Raw genomic sequence first — 19,644 nt, 5'->3', positions numbered from 1 at the left:
CCTCTTCCTAATCAAAGCCTAATACTCTGTACCGATCATTGGAAATATGAGAGATTAAAATGGTATTTGGGGGGCTTCCCTGGTGGCGCAGTGGTTGAGAATCCGCCTGCCAATGCAGGGGACACAGGTTCGAGCCCTGGTCTGGGAAGATCCCACATGCCGCGGAGCAACTGGGCCCGTGAGCCACAACTACTGAGCCTGCGCGTCTGGAGCCTGTGCTCCGCAACAAGAGAGGCCGCGACAGTGAGAGGCCCGCGCACCGCGATGAAGAGTGGCCCCCGCTCGCCGCAACTAGAGAAAGCCCTCGCACAGCAACGAAGACCCAACACAGCCAAAAATAAATAAATAAATAATAATTATTTTAAAAAATGATATTTGGGGAACAAGCAAGCCTATCCTTAGTCTACTAGTCCTCCACCATGATCCCTAAATCAAATACGTGCAGGGACAGCAGCTAACAGCAAAAGAAATGTATATTCTTTTACTGTGAAACTTTGTCTTTAAACCCAGTGGAGCCCAAGAGTACCATCTGAACCACATGGAGAATTCCTTTCCTCTAGGCTATCAACAGATTAGAGCCTAGGACCAAATCAGGCCAGGAGACCTCCTCCAACCCTAATCTCACCCACTAAGTCTCAGATTGTCACAGTGTCGTCACAGAAATGTTCATCCAGAGAATGCCATTGGAGGAGAAGACAGGAAGTAGAGCCGGGAAGCCATAAATTGTGCCAGTGCTTAGAGGTGCCCAATGCAAGCCTTCTGAAAATTAAGTCCAGCCAATCTCACTAGCTGCACCAGAAAGAAGCAAGTTCAAAAAAAAAAAAAAAGATGAGCAGCAAAGAGAAAGAGAAATGGATATTACTTCTCAACCTCTTGGAAGTAAAAGAGAGGATCTTAAGTAAGAGAAGCCATGCCCCTACCTAAGACTGTAGCTCAGTGAAAAGTCTTGCTCTGACCAACTTTGGCCACACCTTTCTCCTCAAAAGTGAAGAGAAGAGGATGAGGAAGAATGGAAGAAGAGTCTTGAACTTGCTTTCCTTAGAGATTCACATTATTCTACTTTTTGTCCTTTTCTGTAAACACAAAGGTCTTAATATAATAGCTCAAGTTGTGGAGTTTATAACCAAGTTGTGTGGTGCAGAGCCCATGCGTGTTAATTGGGAAAAGAGAGCAGACCAAGAAAACAGATGACAGAACTTCATATTTGCCAGGGTCCCAGTTCATCTGTTCCTGTGTCTAGAATTTTCTACTTGTACATGTCAAACTTAATTTGGAGAGATTCCCAATCAAGACATTAATTGCTTCCCCTATCCTGGAAAAAAAAATTGCCTACCTGTTTAGATGGTCTCCTCTCTAGGAGGATGATGTCTAAAAGATTCTCATCTTGTGAGCTGCAAACTTCATGCAAAATTTGGGTGTTGCATTCCTCTTAGGCCCACATGCTGGCTCTTCTCTATGAATTTCTGGTCTTTTGGAAAGACCACTCTTTCCTCCCCTTTCTCTAGTTAATCCTTTCTTATCTTCAGATTTCAGCTCAATTGTCAGTTCCTCATAGGAGCCTTCCATGATCTCCATGATAAGGTTGTATCTCCCTATTATAATACTCTCATAGTAAGAGCTACTTACCACAGTTATAGATTTATATTTATCTGTGTGATTCTTTGATTAAAATTTGTCTCCTCCAACTGGCCATAAGCTCAACCAGGGAAAGGACATACCTGATTTGTGGTCATTGTTAGTCTTTGGTGTATAGAATAGAATCTAGCACATAGCAGGTACACAGGTTTTGAGTGTGCTGTTTGATGAATTATCACAAACTTGCTCCAATTGTTATATATTCTTGCTAACATTTGATATTGTTGGTCTTCTTTCTTAATTTTAGCCATTCTGGTGGGTACGTATTTCAATTTGCATTCCCTGGATTATTAATGATGTTGGCACCTTTTCAATTCATTAGTCATTTGGATATCCTCTTTTGTAAAAATACCTGATCAAGTTTCTTGCCCATTTTTCTATTGTTTTCTCCTTCTCTTATTGATTTTTAAGATTTCTTTTCATGTTTTCAAAACAAGCCTTTTGTTGATTATATGTGTTGCAAATATCTTCTTCCACTATGCAACTGACATTTTCATTCTCTTACTAGTCTATTTTAATAAATATATTAGTGTTTTTTAATTTTAAAGCCATCCAATTTATCAAACTTTTCTGTTATGGTTAGGGTATTTTAGGCCCTATTTAAGAAATCCTTGTCTTCCCTAAGGTCTAGAAGCTATTTTCTTATATGTCACCTTCTCAAATCTTTATCATTTTACTTTTCACATTTAGATCTGAAAATCCATTTGGAATGAATCTTTGCATATCCTATGATGTAGGGAGTCAAGAGTCATTGTTTTCCATATGAACATCCAATTGACCCAGTACCATGTATTGAAAAGACTGTGCTTTCCTCACTGCGCTGCAAAACCACCTTTGTTGTAAATCATATATTTGGGCAGTGGATCTGATTCTGAGTTCTCTCTCTGTTCCAGTGGTTTACTGGTCTTCCTTAAAACCAATACCACACTGTCTTAATTACTGTAGATTTGTAATAAGTCACACTATCTGGCAGTAAGTTCTATCACTTTATTCTTTTTTTCAAGATTGTCTTGAAGATTGCCTTGGCTATTCTTGGCTGTCTGAATTTCCAAATAAATTTCAGAGTCAATTTTTCAATTCCCATATACACATACACAAAAAAAACCCTGCTGGAATTTAAAGATTACATTAAATCTATAGATCAATTTGGGAAGAATGACATTATGATATTGTGTTCCATTCATGAATATGGCATATACCTCATTTTATTTAAATCTTTAATTTCTGCCAAGGTCTGTGTAGTATTCTTTTTTTTTTTTTTAACATCTTTATTGGAGTATAATTGCTTTATAATGGTGTGTTAGTTTCTGCTTTATAACAAAGTGAATCAGTTATACATATACATATGTTCCCATATCTCTTCCCTCTTGCATCTCCCTCCCTCCCACCCTCCCTATCCCACCCCTCTAGGTGGTCACAAAGCACAGAGCTGATCTCCCTGTGCTATGCGGTTGCTTCCCACTAGCTATCTATTTTACGTTTGGTAGTGTATATATGTCCATGCCACTCTCTCACTTTGTCACATCTTACCCTTCCCCCTCCCCATATCCTCAAGTCCATTCTCTAGTAGGTCTGTGTCTTTATTCCCGTCTTGCCACTAGGTTCTTCATGACCTTTTTTTTTTTTCCCTTAGATTCCATATATATGTGTTAGCATACTGTATTTGTTTTTCTCTTTCTGACTTACTTCACTCTGTATGACAGACTCTAACTGCATCCACCTCACTACAAATAACTCCATTTCGTTTCTTTTTATGGCTGAGTAATATTCCATTGTATATATGTGCCACATCTTCTTTATCCATTCATCCGATGATGGACATTTAGGTTGCTTCCATATGTGTAGTATTTCTATACCATTTTTCACTAGATTTTCCCCTAGGTAATTAAATGATTTTTTTATTATTTAACTAGCATTTTTATTTCATTTTAAATTGTTTGTTCTTAGTGTATAGAAATAAAATTGATTTTTGTATACTGTCCTTCTAGGCAGAGACCATACTGAATTTGCATATTTATTCTTATGGCTTTTAAATTCTTTTGGATTTTTTACACATACAATCATATTATCTCAAATGACTATTATATTTCTTTCCTTTCAATCCTGTGGGGTTTTTTTTTTTCATGTCTTAATTTACTGTCTAAAATCTCCATTACAGTGTTGACTAGAAATAATGATAATGGACATCTTTATTTCATCTCAGAGGGAAAGTTTCAGCATTTCCCAGTTAAGTATGATGCCTGCTGTAACTTTTATGTGTTTATTATTTATCAGATTAAGGATATTCTCTTGAATTCCTAGTTTGATAAGCGTATTTATCGTGAAGGGATGTTAAGTTTTACCAAGTGCTTTTTTCAGATTTAAGATGATCATATGATTTTTTTTTCTTTTTTATCCTGTTGGTTTGGTAAATAACAGTGCTTGATTTTTGAAAGGTAAACACATTTTTCATTCATGGAATAAACCTGAATTGGTCATGGTGTATATAATCTTTTTATACATTGATGGATTCATTTGCTAATATTTTACTTAGAATATTTGCTTGCATTCATGAGTGAGATTGACCTATAATTTTTCTTTCTTTCAATGTCCTTGTCAGGCTTTGGATTCAAAGATTATGCAGGCCTAATAAAATGAATTGGGAAGTATCTACTTCTTTATATTTAGTAGAAGGGTTTCTGTTAGATTGGTGTCTGATACAATTCACTAGTGAAGCCATCTGGATTCAGAGTTTTCTTTGTGTAAGAGTTTTGAATTGTGGATTTAATATCTTCCATAAATAAAGAGCCATTCTGGTTTTCTGGTTATTCTTTTTTTTTTTTTTTGGGGAGAGTTGTGTTTTTCTAGAAATCTGTCCATTTCATATATATTTTCCAATTTGTTTTCATGAAGTGTTTCTTAATATCCTATTTTATCATCTTAATCTCTGTACGATATTTAGGGGTACCTTCCTTTTTATTCTCAATATTTTGCCTTTTCTTTTCCTTGATTAGTTTCACCAGGGATTATCAATTTTATTAGTGTTTTCAAAGAATGAACCCTTAGCTATAATGTGTTTATTATGCATTTTAACTATGTATGTAATTTAATTTATGCTCTTATTTTATTCCTTTTTTAGTAGACCTAAAAGGTCTGATTTTTTTTTCTTCTTTTTTTTTTAACCATTTTGAGATGGATGCTTAGATCACTAATTTCAACCTTTCTTTTTTCCCCTAACATATTCATTTAAGGCATTAAATGTCCCTGTAACTATGGATATAGCTACATCCCACAAGTTTTGGAATGTTATATATAATTTGATCCTAATTTAATTCAAAATATTTTTATTTCCATTGTGATTTCTTTGACCCAGGAATTATATTGAAATGTATTGCTTAATTTCCAAACAGGGATTTTCTATTTATATTTTTATTATTTATGCAAAGTTTATTTCCATTGTAGTCATTAAAGATAATCTGTGTGATCATTTGAAATTTGTTTAGATTTCCTTTATGGCTCAGAATATGGTCAACTTTCTTAAATTTTCTGTCTGTATTTTAAAATTTTTGTGTTCAACTTGATGGTTATAGTTTATAAATATATATCAATTTGTTAATTATATAAAACTCTTCTATATCCTTACTGATTTTTTTCCATATTGATTTTTTTGCCACTTGTTCTATCAGTTATTTGGAAAGATTTATGAAAATCTCCCATTCTGACTGTGGATTTGTAACTTTCTACTTTTAGTCCTGTCCAAGTTCAGTATACTTTGAGCATATATTATTGGGTAATGCAAATTAAGAGTTATTATGTCTTCCTGGATAATTAAATCTTTTATCATAATGAAATGACACTCTACCTCTAGTAATATTTCTCTCCCTAAAGTCGACTACTTTGTCTGATTTTTTTTTCACCTTTATTGAGGTATAATTGGCAAATAAAAATTGCATATGTTTAAGGCATACAATTTGACGTTTTGGTATATATATACATTGTAAAGTAGTCACCACAATCCAGCTCACTAACATATTCACACTTCACACAGTTACACCTTTCTTCTTTTTAAAAAAATTTTTTTTGTGATGAGAACATTTGAGATCTACCCTCTAAGCAAAGTTCAAGTACACAATACAGTACTATTAACTATCTGTGGTCACATTGCTGTACATTAGATCTCCAGAACTTATTCATCTTACATAACTGATACCTTGCACCCTTTGACCAACATCTCCCCCTCCACCCAGCGCCTGACAACAACCATTCTGCTCTCTGCTTTTGTGGATTTGACTACGTTAGACTCCACATAAAAGTGAGATCATGTCCCACAAGGACTTAGAGGCAAAGAATATACAAATCAATTTTCACTGCAAAGTAAAGGAGCTGTTACAGTGGAGGATTACTGGACTGAATGTCAATATTATGACATAGTATGAGTGTGTTTTGTGTTTGGTAATTTTAATCATTGTTGCTTTTTTTGTGGTCATCCATTTACAATGCTTGGTGTCAGTCTATCTCTTGTAAAAATAAAATACAGTGTGTGTGTGTGAAAAAAAAATAACAACAACAAATCTTGATGCTTACCTCTCACAATTCATCAAAATTAACTTGAAATGTATCAAATAAATAAATATAAAAGCTAAACTAGAAAACTTCTAGAAATCTTTATGACTTTGGTTTAGCAGAGGATTTCTTAGAACACAAAAAGCACAATCCATAAAAATTTATAAACTAGAATGTATAGAAAACAAAATTCTCTTCAAGAGAAACCATGAATAAAATGAAAATCAATCCACCATCAAGGAGAAAATATTGGCAACGCATATGTGTGACAAAGTACTTTTCTCCAGAATATATAAAAAATACTTATAACTGCATTAAGTAGACAAAGGAAAAAAACAGGCAAAAGATTTGAACAGATAATTCACAAGAGATAATATAAAAATGGTCAATAAGCTCATAAAAATGCTCAACATGATTAGTCATCAGGAAAATACAAATTAAAATCACAATGAGATATCATTAAATTGGCTAAAATAAAAACACCTTACAACATCCAATTTTGGCAGGGATGTAGAGCAGCTAGAGCTCTGAGATAGTGTTGAAGGGTGTGTAAAATGATATAACTACTCTGGAGAACTCTGTTGGGCAGTTTCTTGCAGAGTTATACATACTTACTATTTCACATAGCAATTCCACTTCTAGGCATTTACCAAAAGAAATAAAAACATGTTTCCCAACAAAGAAAATATTTGTAGCAATTTCATTTATGATGGACATAAACCTGAAGACAACTCAAAGCTCATCAATGTGAATGGATAAGGAAATTTTTGTGTAGATATACCATAGACTACTACTCAGTAATAAAAAGAAGTGACATACTGACAAATGCAACAATACAGCCGAACATCAAAAACATCATGCTAAGTGGAAGGATCCACTCACAAAAGACTATCTATTATATGATTTGAACATACTAACTGATTACATTTTGTGTTTAAGAATGCTCAATATCATGACATAAAAATTCTCCCCAAATTCAAAGAAATTTCCATCAAAACTCCAGCAGAGTATATTATGAAATATGATAATCTGATCTCAAAATTCATACAAAAGGATAGGAAAGTTCATTCCAGGACTTATTGCAAGGCTATTTTAATTCAAACAGAATGGAACAGAATCAAAAGCCCAGAAACAAATTTATGGACATAAGAGAACCTGGAATATGATAAAGATAACATTAAAAATTAATGGGGAAATAATGAATGAATCAATAAACTGTTCTGGAACAAAAAAAAAAGTGAGATCATGCAATATTTGTTTTTCTGTGTCTGGCTTATTACAATTAACATAATGTCTTCCAGGTTCATCCATGTTGTCACAAATGGCAGGTTTTCCTGCTTGTTTAAGGCTGAATGTTTAGCTGTGTGTGTGTATATATATATATATGTATATATATATATATACAATACTAATTTTCTTTACCTATTCATTCATCAAGGGACTTTTAGGTTGTTTCCATATCTTGGCTATTGTAAATAATGCCACAATGATCAAGGGAGTGCCGATATCTCTTTGAGATACTGATTTTATTTCCTTTGGATATATACCCAAAAGTGGGATTACTGAATTGAGGTAGTTCTATTTTTAATTTTTTTTGAGGAATCTTCATGCTGTTTTCCATCGTCGCTGAACCAATTTACATTCCCACCCACAGTGCACAAGGGTTCCCTTTTCCTCACATCCTCACCAACACTTATCTTTTGTCTTTTGATAATGGCCCTTCTAACAGGTGTGAGGTGATATCTCATTGTGTTGTTTTGTTGTTGTTGTTGTTTGTTTTGGGGGGTATTTTTTGCCACACTGCACAGCTTGAGGGATCTTAGTTCCCCAACCAGGGATCTAACCTGGGCCCCAGCAGTGAAAACGCCAAGCCCTAACCGCTGGACCGCCAAGGAATTCCCCCGTTGTGGTTTTGATTTGCACTTCCCTGATGATTAGTGATTCTGAGCACATTTTTTTTGTACCTGTTGGCCATTTGTATATCTTCTAATGAGAAAGGTCTGTTCAAGTCCTTTGCCCTTTATTTTGTAGAAAATGGATTGTTAGGCATTTTATTAACTTAAAAAATTTATTGAGGAATAATTGTATTAATTACAATTATATTAGTTTCAGGTGTACAGCCTAATGATTCCATATTTGTATATACTGCAAAATGATCGCCACAGTAAGTCTAGTTAATGTCCATCACCATACATAGTTATAAAAATTTTTCCTCCTGATGAGAACTTTCAAGACCCACTTTCCTAGTGGATACTTTCAATTGATATTTTCAATTTTTTTTCCTTTGCCCATTTTTAATTGGATTTGCTATTTGTATGGTTTTACCACCTTTCTATTGGTTAATGTTTCCATGGTATGTTTTTTCCATCCCTTTACTTTTAGCATTTCTGTGTCTTTATATTTCAAGTGTACTGCTGTATCGAGCACCTCTGATGCCCTACCTTATATTCTCTCAGCCCACCTTTTACTTGGCCTTTGCTGCTGTGACCAGTTTTGTACCCATGTAATGCTGCCCAGGACAGCAACTCACTGACTTCCTGCCCTGAGATATACACATTGTGAAAGTGTGAAGGAGGCAATGTGCCAAGGGGGTACTTTTGACCAGCAGGGGACAGGCTCTGATAAATAGAGGCTCCTCACACATGTCCCCTTAGAAGGGCCAGCAGCATGGCGTCCCAGTCTCCATCACAGTGACTAACCCGACACTGCACCTTAGCACTGGCTTGCCCCCTCCTCTGCATGCTCCCCAGTCCCCACTCCTGCTTTCCTGCCTATGGCTGCTTTGATGCTACAAGACCACATGGCCTGAAAAGCCTAAAATGTTTGCTGTCTGACCCTTTACAAAAAAAGTTCGCTGATTCCTGTTCTACAGATTATAACACGCATCATTAACTTATTCATGTCTCATAGAAATCAGTACTTTTACCACTTCCTAGACAAGACCTTAGAACAGTTGAACTTCATTTACCTGCCTCATGACTCATCTCTATTTTAAGTACCACAAGATACTTTTAATATTTTTTATATGGTCAATCTTCATTTAGGTTCACCCACAGATTTATCATTTCATTACTCTTCATTCATTCCTCTGGGCCAGATTTCTATCTTGGATCATTTTTCTTCTACCAGAAGAATATTCTTTAATATTCCCATTAGAGTAGAATTTCTGATGAGAATTCTCTCAGTGTTTGTTTGAAAATATCTGTATTTACTTTTAGTTTTTGAAAGATATTTTGACTGGATATTGAAACCTAGATGGGCAGTTATTTTTTATTGGCACTTTAAAGATGTCATATCATCGTTTTCTGGCTTTCATTGTTTCTTTGGCAAATTTAGCTGTCTTGTTATTGCTCCTCTGAAGGTAATCTATCATTTCTTTTTTCTGGCTGCTTTAAAGATTTTTTTTTTTTTTATTCACTGATAAGACAGTATAGATTCCCAGAGATTAATTTTGTCTAAACAAATCCTTTATTCTTCTATTGTGCCATCTTGCCTCAGATTAAATATTGGGTACAAAAGGAGTAATATACTGAGCCCTCGACTGAAATATAAGGTTTTATCATGTATATTAATCTTGATACTTCACTGTGTCCTATTATGCTCTTCTGTATATGGACATTTTAATATTGTCTTGGAAGAAAAAAAATCAGAGCAAAGGAAATGGAGGAAGGAAGAAAAGGAGGACGAAAGGAACGAAGGAAGGGCTAGAGTGAGACTATGGACACACCTGTCAGAACTTGAGAGCATTATGGGAAAAAACATGACTGGGGTAAATTATAAATAAAATGATAAAAGGCAGTTGACAAGAGAAATATGAAGAATAAAGAAAATATAGGAAGAAATTATTTTTAACATACTTGATATTTTGTAAGAGTTTATGAAAAGACTGTGTGTTCCACTACACACAGACTTAATGAGCTGGACCTCATATGCTGGATTCCTTCACTCCCACAAAATTCAGGCTTTCTTTATAATACTGTCACTGTCTGTCTAGATGTCTATGTCCTATCACTGATTTTTTTTTTTGTCTGTCTAGCCTTTCAGCAGTTCTATTATGATGTGCTTAGATCTGAGTTTTTTCTTCTTGGTTTTTATATTGCTTCTTGAATCTGGGACTTGATATTATTTATGAGTTTGGAAAATTCTTAGCTATTACATTTTCAAACACTGCTTCATTTTCTCTCTTCTTCTAGAATTTTCTAACCGTTGTCTCATATGTCTCTGTTGCTCTTTTCTGTACTTTTCCTACCCCTCTCTCCCCCTTGCTTCACTCTGGATATTTTCTCCCAAGCTTTTAGTTCACTAATTCTGTTTTCAATGCCTAATTGGCTATTAACACATTTAGTATAATGAGGATATGGGATGATTCTGAATGGAATTTAGTCCTGTGAAGGCTGATTCACGCAAACCCTGATGGTATAGCCCTTTAGGATTCCAACCAGGAGCCTAAGTTGGGAGCAGCAGTAGTATTTTCTAGAGCTCCTCCTCCGTGGTGGGCCCCATATTCCAGTTTTTACCCCCTCAGCCCCATAGTCCGTTAAGAGCTTTGCCCAGAAATTATCTCCATGTTAAATGATAGCGAAGTCCAGGTATCTATCCTTTTTCCCTTTTTGATCTAGTCTAGCCTCTGCAATAATGGTGTATATTCAATAAATGCTTAATGGGTGAAAGAAATGATTTCTTTTACATTTTCCCTATAGGTAGAATTAAGAAAGCAAATTTTAGCCCAGTATTAGAAAGAACTTCCCAGTTATTAGAGTTATCCAGTAATGAAAGGGGCTGCCTCAAAAGTAGTGAGGCATCACAAGAAATGCTCACAAAGAACATTCAAGTTTAAAGGTTCAAGTTTAAAAATCACTTGTCAAGAGATTGTAGAGATGATTACACGTTTGGCATTAATTTGGGCTAGATAACCTCCAAGATTTTCTCATCTCTTATTTCTGTGATTCCAGTTTTTGTTCCAACTGTGATCTTCTCTCTTTGTGGGTTGTTTTTTTTTTTTCGTAATTTGCTTCTGGGTTTCTGACAGTGATCTGAACTATGGAGTGTAGGCCTTTTAATACGTCTTCATAAAGAATAGGGCAGTCAAAATCACTGACAGTTAAGAAGAGAGCTCACGGAAATAAGCTCACTTAGTAGTCTGATACTGTGAATAATACATCTTTGCTAATCAAAGATGGTCATAGGTTCTTTTTAACAGAGTAATCATTCAGATAAGGGACTTTGAGAAAATGGATAGAGGAAGATTGACTTGTCCATATAATGACAGGGAAAAAAAGATTGATTTAGTTGATCCAATGGGAGAAAAAATATCAGCAATTGGGAAGTTTACTTCCATGTAGACAAAAGTGATATCTTGGTCTTTGTTCTCATTTATTTATTTACTCACTTATTCATTCAATCAGCAAATACATTTTGAGAACATAGGCTAAGAAAAGGTATGCCAAGGATCCACTTTGTTTGGTGATACTTTTCAACGTTTCATGAGTGAATTTCATGAAAACTTTCTAGGTGCTTCACATCTTCTGGGAAAGAATGGTGTCTGCTTCTATTTTACATTTTGGGGGAAAAAAACATAAACGATTAAATTTTTTCTTTTAAAATTGAGCACTGTTGGAGAACGAGGGTCCTAATGAGTGGGCATATGTGGGGGTGACTAGGAATCAGGTGAGCATGCTCGTGGCTGAGATCACTGCTGAGCAGTCGGCTGGTTATCCCAGCTGCCAGGGAGGTCTCGCCTGTTCCACGTTTTAATTTTTTGTATCACTGGTTATATGTTGTTTAGTTTATACCAAGAAAAGACAGCAAGTTAATTACAATTATAAAATTAAATATCTTTGCAGATTCACTTCAAAGTCATCTATATCAGACCTGAAGTTGCATTCATTGATCAAAAACCTTAGATATAAAAAATATATTAAAAAATAAAAATAAATATCAAATACGTAGGAATAATTTTTAAATGGGCAAGAACATTACATAGAAAACTACAGAGCTCTGCAATAAAAAGTATTGGGAGAAATTAAAGAAACAAAAACAACAACAAATATCTTAGATATTCTACTTGTTTCCTGTAAACTTATAACTGCTTTTTAAAAAGTCTATTAATTAAAATAAATAAAATGCAGTTTTATTCAAAGTGTAAAAAAGTCTTTTATAAATTTCAAGCTAATTTCAAAAGCCAATACTAAAAGACAAAATATAGTGATGATTACATATTTAAGTCTCCCCATAACCTCATTGTGTTAAGTAGGGAGAAGCACGTACATTGCTGTTTGAAACAAAACACAAAATGTATTAAAGTAAAGAATTTAATTTGTTTAAATGCAAAATGCAAGAATTTCTAAATGCAAGTTTTACCTGCATTCAACACTGAGCTAGTAGTTGAAGTTTTTCCCATATTTTAATATACAATATGACCAAACCAAGCACAATATAATGTCATTTTAATTTTTTTTAAATAAATTTATTTTTATTTATTTATTTTTGGCTGCGTTGGGTCTTTGCTGCCGCGCACGGGCTTTCTCTAGTTCCGGTGAGCAGCAGCTACTCTTTCTTGTGATACGAGGGCTTCTATTGTGGTGGCTTCTCTTGTTGAGGAGCATGGGCTCTAGGTGCGCGGCCTTCAGTAGTTGTGGTGCGTGGGCTCAGTAGTTGTGGCGCACAGGCTTAGTTGCTCCACGGCATGTGGGATCTTCCCGGACCAGGGCTCAAACCCGGTCTCCTGCATTGGCCGGCAGATTCTTAACCACTGCACCACCAGGGAAGCCCTGTCATTTTAATTTATTTGTCAAAAATTGTCTTCTCCTTTATATGCTATTCAAAGTAAATTTAAAAGGATGTCATTTGTTATGTTGGGTAAGACTGAATATTACCAAAGATTTTATTTAATTTAAGTTTTGCATTATAATATTTGATAGTATAAAAGTTTTAACTTCAGATAATCTCTTTACCATATATCACACAAAAATTACAAAGTGATTTCGTAAATTGTTAAGGGTTCTCAAAAGCTACTTAAAAGTGTTTTATGGGACATATTAAACTACTGAGATGGGAAGGGAAAAATAGTTGAGAAAACTGAAGTTCAGAGATATTGAACCTTTTGCCCAAGGACAAATGACTAATAGCAGATTCTACATATAAAATCAGCATGATCTGATTCTAAAATTCATGCTCTTAGTCACTTATGCAAGTATGTGCCTGTGCTTACACCATGGCAGTGGGAACTGGGGGAAGGGGAATCTGAGTAGTGTTTCAAGACAAAACTCCACAGTCCATGGTGATAGCGCCGAGAGATTGAAGTTTTGATAAGGGTTATAAATGATATTAAGATTTCTAGCTGAGAATTCGAAAAGATACGGTCACCCCAACGTTCATAGCAGCGTTATTTATAATTGCCAAGGTACGGAAGTAACCTAAATGTCCATCAGCAGATGAATGGATGAAGATGTGGTGTATATGCCACTTGCAGGAACATGGATAGACTTGGAGGGCATTATGCTAAGTGAAATAAGTCAGACAGAGGAAGACAAATACTATATGATATCACTTATATGTGGAATCTTAAAAATACAACAAACTAGGGAATAAAACAAAAAAGAAGCAGACTCACAGATATAGAGAACAAACTAGTGGTTACCAGGGGGAAGGGGGGAGGGGCAATATAAGAGTAGGGAATTTTAAAAGGAGTTATTATGGGATTATATGAAATCACATTTGTGAAACTTTTGAAAATTGTAAAGCACTATAGAATTTAAAGAATCTTTCATTCAGGGCTTCCTTGGTGGCATAGTGGTTAAGAATCCACCTGCCAATGCAGGGGACACGGGTTTGAGCCCTGGTCCGGGAAGATCCCACATGCCACAGAGCAACTAAGCCCGTGCGCCCCAACTACTGAGCCTGCGCTCTAGAGCCCGCAAGCCACAACTACTGAAGCCCGTGTGCCTAGAACCCATGTTCTGCAACCTCAATGAGAAGCCCACGCATCACAACGAAGAGTAGCTCCCGCACCTACTCACCGCAACTAGAGAAAGCCTGCGCACAGCAACAAAGACCCAACGCAGCCAAAAATAAATAAATAAATTTATTTTTTTAAAAAAAGAATCTTTCATTCAATTAAAAAAAAAGTTTTAAAAAACACTTCTAGTTGAGAGATTCAGGAAAGTAGTGTTGCTACCATAAAAATAAATAAATAAACAAATACATATATAAGCAAGATGGGAATTTCATTCAGGTAAAAAGGTGCTGGAACTGATTTGGCCTTGCTGAGTCACACGTAATATTAAGACTTTCAGGGACTTCCCTGGCAGTCCAGTGATTAAGACTTCGCCTTCCAGTGCAAGGGGTGTGGGTTCAATCCCTGGTTGGGGAGCTAAGATCCCACATGCCTCGCGGCCAAAAAACAAAACATAAAAACAGAAGCAATATTGTAACAAATTAAAAAGACTTAAAAAATGATCCACATCAAAAAAACTTTAAAAAAAAAAGACTTTCAGGTAGACCCGTCATATAAGCATTTGATAATATAGGACATAAGTGCTGTTGAAAGTCAGTGCTGAAAGTGTACATTTGGAATCCGTCAACAAAAGATAGGTGGTTGAAACCAGAACAGTGGAAGGGAGCTGAGAGAATAAGAACCTGGAGAGGGAAAAAAAAACCCAAAACATTATCTAAGGCTCATAAACATCATTATTTGTGAGTGTTATATTTTTAAGGAAAAAAATTTGAGCAAAGAGAAAAAGAAAATACAGAACAAAAAGTTAAATGAGAACCAGGACAATATAGAATCATGAAAACCAAGAGACAGTAAACATGGCTAAAATTCGTTGAGCACCTACCATTGATCAAGTTTGTGCTGATCTTATTTGATCTTTATAGTAACTCAGGGAGGAGGTTCATGTATCTCTTTTGACAGATGAAGACATGGAGGCTTAGTAAAGTTAAGCCATATGCCCAGAGCTCAGCTGGTAAATCCTAGGGCAAGAACTGTAATCCATGTTTCCCAGATTCCAGGGGCCATTTTTTAACCAGTGGTCTCAGGAGTGCACAAGGCAAACCACTGCAGTGTGGGAAGAAAATGTTAAAATTACGATGATCATATGTCATCCTTTTAAAATTGTATTTTTGTGTGTATTTTACAACATACATACTATTATACAATATATTACATATATACATATGTATGTATGTACATATGTAATACATACAATATATTAGTATGGTAGTACATGGCTATCATACATTCATGCATAATTTATAATTTAATAAGTATATATTTATTGAGGTAGATGCTCAAATAATTTACTAACATGAGGATACAATAACAAATTTTTGGAGATCATTTCTTTAAATCACTATGCAAAACTGCCTCTTTTTCTTGTCCCATTTTCAACAAGAAAGTACATTCATTTTATATGATCATGTTATCTTTTACATACATTACTAGTTCTAATTGAGTTAAATAAAAACTGTTTAGTTCATAGGTTCTTTTCATGTTATTCCTTGGTATTTTCAGAAATTCATGAAGGCCTTTGAGCCATTTGATTCTTTGTAATAGTGGAGGGAACACAGACCATAGACCAGACAGACCTGGGTTCAAATATCACCTTTGACCTTACTGACCATGTGACCTCAGACAAGTACTTAATTTCTCAGAGCCTCAGTTTGCTCATCTTTAAAATGGAAATAATATTTACCTTGCAGATTGTTGTAAAGTTTAGCAACAGCATAAGGAAATAACTTAGCACTGGGCCTGGCATACAGTACATACTTTTAAAAGGGCAGCACATAGTAATAATAGCAGCAGTACTTGTTTACTGTAGAGAATATCTGTAGCTCAACAGTCATTTCCCCTCTAAACAGGTCACATCTACCTTTGGCAGAGTTTGACCTATATTGATCTTAACTTGAAACTTGAAAACTTATTTGAGCATAGACAAAAAGTATTTTCCAGAAATTTGGAGGGCCACTGTACATGGTTCTGTGAGTTGAAGTATACCATTTACATGGACTGTAATAGCAATAGCTCCTCCTGGCCTTGTGTGGAGCCGTAGCCCTGGAAATATGCTGGCAAAAACATAGAGGGTCAAAAATATGGCAGCCTCCACAGACCCAGAAGAGAGAAATGCCACTGCCCACACTCACATTGGTTGGTATGTTGAATGCCTGTCTACTTGTTTGATGCTCTCCACAGATCTGTACTCCCGACTTGGTGGTGTTCCTGGCCTGTACCAATCAGAGGCTCAAAGAAAGACTACTGAAGCGCTCAGAGCAACAGGGGCGGCCTGATGACAATTTGAAAGCTACCCAAAGGAGACTAATGAACTTCAAGCAGAACGCTGCTCCATTGGTTAAATACTTCCAGGAAAAGGGGCTCATCATGACAGTAAGTTAGATATACTTTACATGTCTAGTACAAGAACGATCTTTCAGATTTCTAATTATCCTATGTTCTTCTCATTTAGAAATCCTTTTACCTTAAAAAAGTGACTTTTCTTGGGTGGAGATCCAATGAAAAAAAATTGGTAATTTTGACCTGATTTGCCTTTATTAAGCCACGATGGTAAAAACACTTTCACTTTAGTTTAATTGATTTTACAAAAAATGATAAATTTTAACCTTGGCTAGAATTCTGTGACCCCCAAATTTTAAAGTATTTTTAAGTAATTTTTTGATCATTTTAAGCAATATTGGCCCAGTTTCTCAACTCTTCTGTCTTTGAAAACCTAATAAAATTGATTGGCTTATAAACAGAATTGATACAGTGTTATATTAGACTTAAATTGTAAGTTAGATTTTATCATAGGTTACCACATAAAGAAATGAGATTCTGATGGCCCAAAAAGTTATTAAGGGTTTGACTTGTCATAAAGAAGTGATATTGTCTCAAAATGGAAGGCATTGATCTTTCTGCTCCATCGATACAATGCAAATATTAACTTTGTTCATAAATAGTTTGTTTTGTGGTTAATGATACTGAATGTGCCAAAGAAGGATGAAGCTGAATCGCTGGTTAGTACAGTTATTAGAATACAGGAAGCTGGAGGTGAAAACTCAGCTAAGTTTATGATCCTCACACATCAGAGATTCAATTATGGAATAGAGGAGACAGAGGATCGTTGGCCAGCTGAGGCATTTTGCAGAAGAAGACACTAAAACCAAAGCAGCTCGGGGTGCTCCGTGGTGGTAGCAGACCTCGGCATAACCCTCCCTTCAGTCCTTAGCTCTTCTCACGAGGCCAGAGATTCTTGTCTAGTGGGGCTACAAGCTGTGGAGAATCTGATGAAAGTGATACATGCCCATCCCAATAAAATGCGCATAAGATGCTTTCCATAAATTTTAGGTAAATCTACTGAAACCCATCCACAGAGCTCCTATGACCTAACAGTTACTGTGTTAAAAATCTCTTCATTAGCCTAAAATGCCCTTAGATTGAAAGAGACAGTCAATGACATTTGAATAATAATCTCTTTGCAGTTTTTTAGCACTATAAAGAAATATTTATTAGAATTTGCCCTTTGAGTCAAAGTTGTCATGTCAGAGAATTATAAATCTGACCTGAAAGTTGTTCACAATGCCAGAGTCCATTTATGGTCTAAAAGAGACATTGAGTGATATGAAAGATTCAAGAAAATCAGGGTGGATGTTTCTCTGGCTCTTTTTTGTTGGGGTTGTTGGTTGTTTCTCCTGGAAATTAGCAACGCTGACTTCTGTGTCGTGTCATAAAAATAGAAATTTACCCTACAGACCAAAGCCCAACTGCAAGCTGCAGAGCCAGAGTTTTAACTGATGTTTGCAAGGCTTAAAGGTATTATCAGAGTGTCTCTGATTACTCCCTGCTTGTCACGTTCATCATCACAAGCAGAAGATATTTCCCAAATGAATGCAGAGTGGGGACTGTTAATCTACTAATATTTTGCATGGAGGTGAAATGCCATTGCCTCTAATTGAGGGAGTCAATAACAATGCGGATGACAGCCTGTAACCTCCCTGCTAAACCCCATGAGCTTTAAGATAAATGCCTCTCATTACTGGGAGAAGACTTGCATTGGAAAGTCACCTTTTGAAAATCGGTGAACACAAACACAGGCTAAGCTCTGGGAAATGTCACTGGAAATTTTAGTCTGACAGAAGAGGGAGTGCAGTATCCTGAAGCACATGTCCTCCTTCAGAACCTGGATCATAGGTCGCTCTGGGAATTAAAATATACTTGGTAGCATTTCTGCTTTTAAAGATGAGTTAAAAGATTAAAACGGTTATCCTGATTAATCAAAAACATATTAAGATTTTAATAAAAATCTGGGAGTTAATAGATGAAACCCAAATATTTCCTCTTCTCTGTAATTTTTTTCTTTTGCTTCTACCTGCCCCTCCTAATTGATTCATTTATTCATTCAGTAAATATTTATTGAGAACCAATGGGTGCCAGACCCTCTGCTAGGTGCTAGGGGTGCAATGCTAAATAAGCAAAAGGTAAGGATCTTTATTTTATTTCCTGACACACTTCAAACTCCTAGAACAGTGCCTCTCTGGTACACAGTACGTTGCCAGTAAATGAACAGAGCTTGCAGTCTATGGGGAAACAGATATTAAACGAGTTATTAAGTGTGATGACTGTTGTAAAGGAGAATGTACAGGGGGGCCTCACATATATGTCGTGCACCACAGGAATGCCCCGTAGTGAGTAGAACAGACTCTCTCCGCCCGCGTGTAGGATTCATCGTTGATCTTGGTGTGAGGTTCTTAAAGACCACAGAGACCACATACCTCTCAGTCCAAGTGAGAAACTTTATCTTGGTGCTCCTCTTCCCTAGGGATTTAGAGTCTGAAACCCTTCACCTGGAATCTCAGCTCCACTGCCGTTTAATAAATTCATGGTACTCTAGGACTCAGTCTCTATCTATAACTTGGAGATGACGTTACCGACCGCATAATGTTGTATGGGTGAAATGAGAGAATGCATGTAGCCTGGCGGACAATGGCAGTGCAGAGGTCGTGGTTCGGATGCACCATGTAGCCACATTGCTTGGTCCAGATTCCTGCTGCATCACCTACCACCCGTGTGACCTCCTGAAGCTTACTTATCTTGTCTGTGACTCAGATGCCCGACCCATGCAGTGGGTATAATCATCGGTCCTACCTCAGTGTAATTGTGTGAAGTAAGTGGCTATCAAGTGCTTAGAACGGTGCCAGGAATGTTGTAAGTGACATATAAGTGATTGAAATTATTTTGTAATTTTCGTATTTCCTCCTTTTTCTTCCTTCCACCTCTAATGACCATTTTTGGAACCTACAATTACCATTAACAAATCCGTGCTCTTGGAGGGTACTCTGTTGCTTTTCTCCCATAGATAGATTGTTGAAGAAGTCCAAAATGAAGAATTTAGATTTTAAAAACTTTTCCCCAAATTCTTTTTTTTTCTTTAAAAGTGTCTGTTAATCAGCTAGAAAATTGTCCCAGTGTTTTCT

At 36.0% G+C, this 19,644-nt stretch overlaps 1 protein-coding gene across 2 annotated transcripts in view; it reads left to right on the top strand.

The window, feature by feature from the left end:
* AK5 (adenylate kinase 5) overlaps positions 1–19,644 on the top strand; it is a 248,648-nt gene that overhangs the window by 38,428 nt on the left and 190,576 nt on the right. For both annotated transcript variants that reach the window (XM_061186427.1, XM_061186428.1), the window contains exon 6: positions 16,370–16,561. In XM_061186427.1, coding sequence (XP_061042410.1) covers positions 16,370–16,561 — 192 coding nt within the window. The remainder of the gene's footprint in view (positions 1–16,369; positions 16,562–19,644) is intronic.

The sequence above is a fragment of the Eubalaena glacialis genome, chromosome 3 (assembly GCF_028564815.1).
Source record: "Eubalaena glacialis isolate mEubGla1 chromosome 3, mEubGla1.1.hap2.+ XY, whole genome shotgun sequence".
Taxonomy (NCBI): Eukaryota; Metazoa; Chordata; class Mammalia; order Artiodactyla; family Balaenidae; genus Eubalaena; species Eubalaena glacialis.
The sequence above is the reverse complement of the archived record's forward strand: the minus strand, read 5'-3'. Positions and strand labels throughout refer to the sequence as shown.